The sequence below is a fragment of the Halichoeres trimaculatus genome, unplaced genomic scaffold, assembly GCF_033239565.1.
Source record: "Halichoeres trimaculatus isolate MK-OKI-2021-1 unplaced genomic scaffold, fHalTri1.1 fHalTri1_scaffold_10, whole genome shotgun sequence".
Taxonomy (NCBI): domain Eukaryota; kingdom Metazoa; phylum Chordata; class Actinopteri; order Labriformes; family Labridae; genus Halichoeres; species Halichoeres trimaculatus.
Genome location: NW_027437187.1, coordinates 756,501 through 762,500, shown reverse-complemented (window position 1 = coordinate 762,500; position 6,000 = coordinate 756,501). Strand labels below are relative to the sequence as shown.

At 43.9% G+C, this 6,000-nt stretch overlaps 1 protein-coding gene across 2 annotated transcripts in view; it reads left to right on the top strand.

Annotated features, from left to right (window-relative positions):
• The window catches only part of LOC141796942 (neural-cadherin-like), a 158,132-nt gene that overhangs the window by 130,009 nt on the left and 22,123 nt on the right, over positions 1 to 6,000 (top strand). For both annotated transcript variants that reach the window (XM_074678283.1, XM_074678284.1), the window contains exon 28: positions 1 to 96. This exon is cut by the window's left edge and continues 71 nt beyond it. In XM_074678283.1, coding sequence (XP_074534384.1) covers positions 1 to 96 — 96 coding nt within the window. The remainder of the gene's footprint in view (positions 97 to 6,000) is intronic.

The window sequence follows — 6,000 nt, the reverse complement described above, 5'->3', positions numbered from 1 at the left end:
CAGACGAGGGTACAGGTTGGAGTTCGGACACGTGCCACCTCTGGAGTCCTCATCAGTCTGTTGTCTCAGGAGCAGAATGAGTACCTGCGTCTGGAGGTGAGTTACAGCTGGACAGCCCCGTGAAGTAATGAGTTAAATGTTAAAAATATATATTTTATGGTAAAGTTTGCGCCACAGCTGACTTCTTCAGGGCATTTTGTTCCATAATACTTCTCCAAGCATCTCAATAATGTATCATACCCTCTGTCTCTTCTCCGAGCACACATAAATACAGCTTCATTATTCATACAAGCAACCACTCTATTCAGAAAGTGCTTTCAAAAGATCAGAGGGCAACAATGTGTGACATAAAAAGCTGCATCGTTTGTGTTTATCAGCCCCAACTGGTACACCAACATCTCAGACAGGAAACAAAGATCCCTCTGTGGATTAGGAGCCTGATGTTATCTACCAAAACACGACTTGTTGAACACACCGATCATTTAGCAGTGTGTGTGTGTGTGTGTGTGTGTGTGTGTGTGTGAGCACTGTCAGACAAAACAACAAGCAGGGAGAGCGGAGTGAACACTGTGCTGAACATCTCTGTAAAAGTTTATGGCTTCAGAATACAGCAGGCTGCCGGGTAACTACCACAGAATACAGAGGGTTGTTTTAAGGGGGACAGGTTGCTCAGCTGGGTAGGGGCTAGGGCTGCACGATTATCGCAATCGCAATCGCAATCGCAATTGCAATCGCAATGTCAGCACATGCAATTACGTAATCGCAAAAGAGGATATCGCAATCGCAATCGCAATGTCAGCACATGCAATTCAGATTTTTCTCCATTATAACCAAGCAAATCTGTAGACTCATCATGACACAACCTTTTTTATTAAATCGCAAGCACAATCGCAATCGCAATATTTTCCACCTAATCGCAAATCGCACCTTTTCCCCAAACCGTGCAGCTCTAGTAGGGGCCTTTCTGGACTGTGCTTGAAGGAGCGATGAGTGAGGAGGCACGAGAGCTGGTTTCATGGAAGTCTTTTCACTGACAGACACACCCCCTTATGATATCACTCTCCGATTGGACGCTGCAGCGGCTCAGTCTGCTCTACATGAAACTTCACATCAACAGAGTTTAATGAGAGAGAAAAGACAAGCTGAAAACAGGCACAGAGGGTGGTTCAGAAACAGGCCATAAAGCTGGGATTCAAAATGTTGATGCGAGTTTGAAGAACAAAATACTGAACACAACCATCATCAAATCAATAAAACAGAGGATCAATACCCAGTTTGTTGCTGTTTAAGACCGATTATCATCCAATGAAATAATTCATGTTGTTAAATAAAATAGAATGGAAATATTCCTGATCAGTTATTTTTCTCATTCATTTCCCTATCGAATGTCTATTTCTTTATGAAGACAAGAAAAAGTCTGTCAGAGTAAATCACTTGTTCTATTTACTTTAATATTGATAAAGTTTTATTCATGACCACGAGGTTAATAAAGATGAACAGGATATCTATTTTCACTGAAATCTAATAAATAACTGATATCCTGTGTTCCTGAGACATCATAAACCAGGTTATATCAAGAAGTTTCAGAGTTTGCCGTCAGATGTGCTCTAGATAAAGGCTTAATAAATCGTAAATAATCAAATAAAGAGGCGTTTACCAGTAAAGTGATCTGTGTGCTTTTAAACAGCACACAGAATAAACAGAAAGCAGGTTTTTTTCATGGTAACGTGTGTTTAACAGGTTAAAGGAACAGACAAATCTCTGTTACTGTTTCTGTTTGATCAGAGTTATTACAGCGCACATGCCCAAACACACAAACAGCTGTTATAGCTGACTGACAGATGATTCAGAGGTGATCAGCTGATGCTGTCATCACTGAAACACGTCTCTTCATGTGACGCTCCGCAGGAAAATACTTCCTATTGCTCTAAAAACGAATCCCCTCCATTCCTCTCTCCTCTCTTCATTTCCTTGGTTCCTCTCTCCTCTCTCCATTTCCTTGGTTCCTCTCTCCTCTCTTCAGTTCCTTGGTTCCTCTCTCCTCTCTTCATTTCCCTCATCTCTCCATCATCTCTGGTGGGAGGGACGAAGACACAAGTGAACGACACAAGTGGAGGATGGAAGGATGGAACTTTGGAGCTTTGAGATTGAGCCTTTGTGGAGTTAGCACCTGTGCATGTTTGGGTTCTCCGGCTTTCTCCAACCATCAAAAAGCTGCTCTGAGGTTGATTGGTCTCTCTGAGATGCCTGTAGATGTGTAGTCCACTGATGGGAGATGTGAAGCACCTTTATGTGTCATGTCACAGCCTGTCAGGTCATGTGTTGATCCTCAGACAGCTCCAGACTGCCTCAGATTCTAACAGTGGTATCAGAGTCACAGACTTTACATGCAGATGACATCTTTTCACTGAAGAGTTGACAGTGCCTGCGTCTATAAATACTCCAGTAATCAACACTAACTTCCAGCAGATGGTAAAACTTGCCTTGAACTGTGCGGGGCCGTCAGTGAATCAGGTGTTATTAGAAGTGAGGTGTGTTTATATAGAAAGAGGCACATTTTGCTCCAATGGATGGCTCCTCCAAATAAATGCAAACAACACCAGTGCACTGTGTCACTACCTGCTTAGTAAAGTAGTTTGTGGGATATTTAACCCTTTGTGCATACTTTGTGAAGTGGGCTCAGTCTCCTCGGCTTGTTTCACAGGATGAGTGGGTGCTTCCGTCTGGATCTTTCAAAATAAAAGAAATAAAAGCAGACAGGTGAGAGGAAGACTTCAAAACACCTTTTCCCCAAGCCTTCACCTCTTCCATGGAGTCGATCCATACAGATCGATGTTAAACTATGATCCACTGCGCCCCCCAACTTCACCTCAGGCTCTGACTGTCGTGTTTGTGTGGCTAAAAATGGTAATTAGAGCCTGCACAATGACTACTGCAGCAGCCTGTCAGCTGGAGAGTGAGTAATATCAGGGTTGGAGACATCTGGGTGGATACAGAGGGGGCTGATGATTGACACATGTATGTTCTCAGTAAGGTTTCACAATGACTCTGCTGAAAGCTGCTAGTGAGAGGCTGCTATTTAAAAAATTAGGCCTAAGTTATTCAAGGTTATTTCTGTCTGTGGTTAATGTTTCCAACGTGCTTTGTTCCACTCATGTCCGATGTGTGAGCCTGAAACCTGAGGGCCGAGTGTTCTCCAGGTGAAGGTCAGCTCCCCCTCCTCCTCTCTTGAGGCTTTTGACACAGCTTGTTTCAAGTGCTGAGCTCAGGCCTGCGTGCTTGTAGCTGGCTTTGCCACACCTGGGGTGGAGTGGTGCTCACACAGAGCATTCCTTCAGGAGAAAAGTTGACTCTGCTCTGCCGGAGCACTGCGATAGCATGCCTCTGCTGCCTGACATGTCAGCAGAGTGGGTATGAAGCTGCTGGTACCTGTCAAAGCTTTTCATCTCACTGACTGACAGGCCGGGTGTGAGCTGCACCTGGAAGTAAATGGCTCTGTTAGAGCTGTCACTTTTGGCTAACACACAGGTCAGGCGTGTGCAGTGAACCTGTCTGTTTTTGGTGAATTTCCCACCAGCGCTCTGTCTTTGAACACATCCTCTCTTTGTATCTAAGCTTGTTATTTGTTGGACAGCATTGTTTGAAGAATCATTCCCTGGTTTTATTCATGCTGCATGAGAAAACCAGCGTGGCCCCGCCCCCTGGCTGCAGCACAGAGTGACAGGAGGAAGGACAAGAGCACAGCCCTTACTGGAAGTGGCTGTGCAGCCTCTCCAGAGCTGGATCAAAAAACTGATATCTGTCTGCAGCCACACGCTGAAGCATTTTCTGCCTGGCTGTCTCCGAGCTCTTAGAAACACTTGAGCTCAAGCCTGTAGTGTTTGCAGACAAGTCCTAATTTAAAGGGCTGCCTCTCTCCCCTTTCTTTCTTAAGGGGAGATATGGGATAGAGTGCACACTGAATAAATAACCAGACTTTCACTCAGAGGTTACCGGGGGCAGCTGGGTACAAACAGCATGCAGCTCTCAGAGGAATACAGCATCTCTGCAAAGAAAACATTTACAGGATCTAACGCACTCTGTGAAAGAGGCACTGACTGTACCTCCAGTAATCCATGAAAACAGCCAAACGTTAACACAGGTCGCAGCTGCTCGTTCTTTCACTGTAAGATAAATAATCATAATAATAACAACAATGATTTGATGATTAATAACCCTAACTTTTTACAGCGGGCTGCACGTTGGCGCAATGGTTGGCCCTGCAGCCTCACAGCAAGAAGGTCACTGGTTTGATTCTCAGCTTGGCTGGTGGGTCTTTCTGTGTGGAGTTTGCATGTTCTCCCCATGCATGCGTGGGTTCTCTCTGGGTACTCCAGCTTCCTCCCACAGTCCAAAACGTGCTCATCAGGTTAATTAATCACTCTAAATTGTCCGTAAGTGTGTGAGTGAATGGTTGTCTGTCTCTGTGTCAGCCCTGTGACTGGCTGGCGACCAGTCCAGGGTGTACCCCACCTCTCTCCCAATGACAGCTGGGATAGGCTCCAGCCACCCACCACCCTGAACAGGATAAGGTGTTTGGAAAATGAATGGAATGATTTTTTGCAGCATTTTTCTATTAATGTTTTTAATAGTATACAGGCCTGTAAAATTACAGATATTGTCTGTAAAATAACAACCTGGATGTTTTTTTGTTTATTTATCTAAATATTTTGCCAATAATGACATTCTGCAGTCTCTTCCATTTCTTAATGGAAGAAATCCTCTCTTGTCTTTTCTGCTCTCTTCAGTTACAGTCAAATAGTATAAAATGAGAGTTATTATTTGTAACTAAATGTCATCACCCTATTCAAATAATGACCTAAGTCATTTTTTGAGGAAAATACATTTTTTGTCTTAAAGAGAATTCTCTTTGGTTTGTTTTAAATAAGAGAAAATATATATTTTTTAGTTTTTATACATTTAAATATGTGTGTGTGTGTGTGTGTGTGTGTGTGTGTGTGTGTGTGTGTGTGTGTGTGTGTGTGTGTGTGTGTGTGTGTGTGTGTGTGTATGTGTGTGTGTGTGTGTGTGTGTGTGTATGTGTGTGTGTGTGTGTGTGTGTGTGTGAGTGCTTTAAAGGTCCCATATTATGCAACTTTTCAACAAGTTCAAATAGGTCTCAGAGGTCCCAGGACAGTCTATCTAACGGGGAGGGGGGTTTGCCTCAAAATCCAGTTATTTCCTGGACTTCAGCCACTCTGTTAATCCTCTCTCCCGAGCGCTCCAGAGAACAAGCTGTTTCCCTGTCCACGCCTCCTTCACAACTTCTTTGGACGAGGGTGTGGCTCCCGCTCTGGTACCATGCTGCAGTGTTTACACAGGGAGCGTAGATATGGCTGATAGAAGCGCTGTGGTTCAGTCAGACCAGTTTGATCCAGAGTCTGACCCAGAAGAAGAGGCGCCTGTAGAAATCCAAACTCTGGTTGCAGCAGGACGTTTCTGAGTGGTTAGTAACAAATATTATGTGTGTTGATATGCTGCTGCAGTTACCATTAGGTAAATAAAATTAATGTTAGCAGCTTGGTGCTAACCAGAGTTATATGACCATACAGAGCAGAAAGAACTGTGCGCAGCCTGGACTGTTCGTTTTTGGAGACAGTACCATGAGGAACATCTACCAAGCAAACTAAACTGCAGCAGTAACACACACATTAGAGGTGACTGTGGTCTTAGTGTCCATAGTAACAGCTGAGCGTGCGTTTGCTACCCTGTAGCACAACATTAGCTCCGCTGGGGGCTACCGGGACAAGTAGTCCCTTCCGTCCAAACAAAAGATAACATTGTGTTTATAAAGCTAGCTTCACATGAAATATATGTCCATATATCTTCTCTTTAATGTCCCCTGATATTATTTACTCGTGTGTTAACGTAGTGTAAGGAAACTAAGTTACAAACCATAACTTACGTTAGCTGCCATGCTAAAACCACATTCATCAGGCTATCGCGCTAGGTAGAGCATAT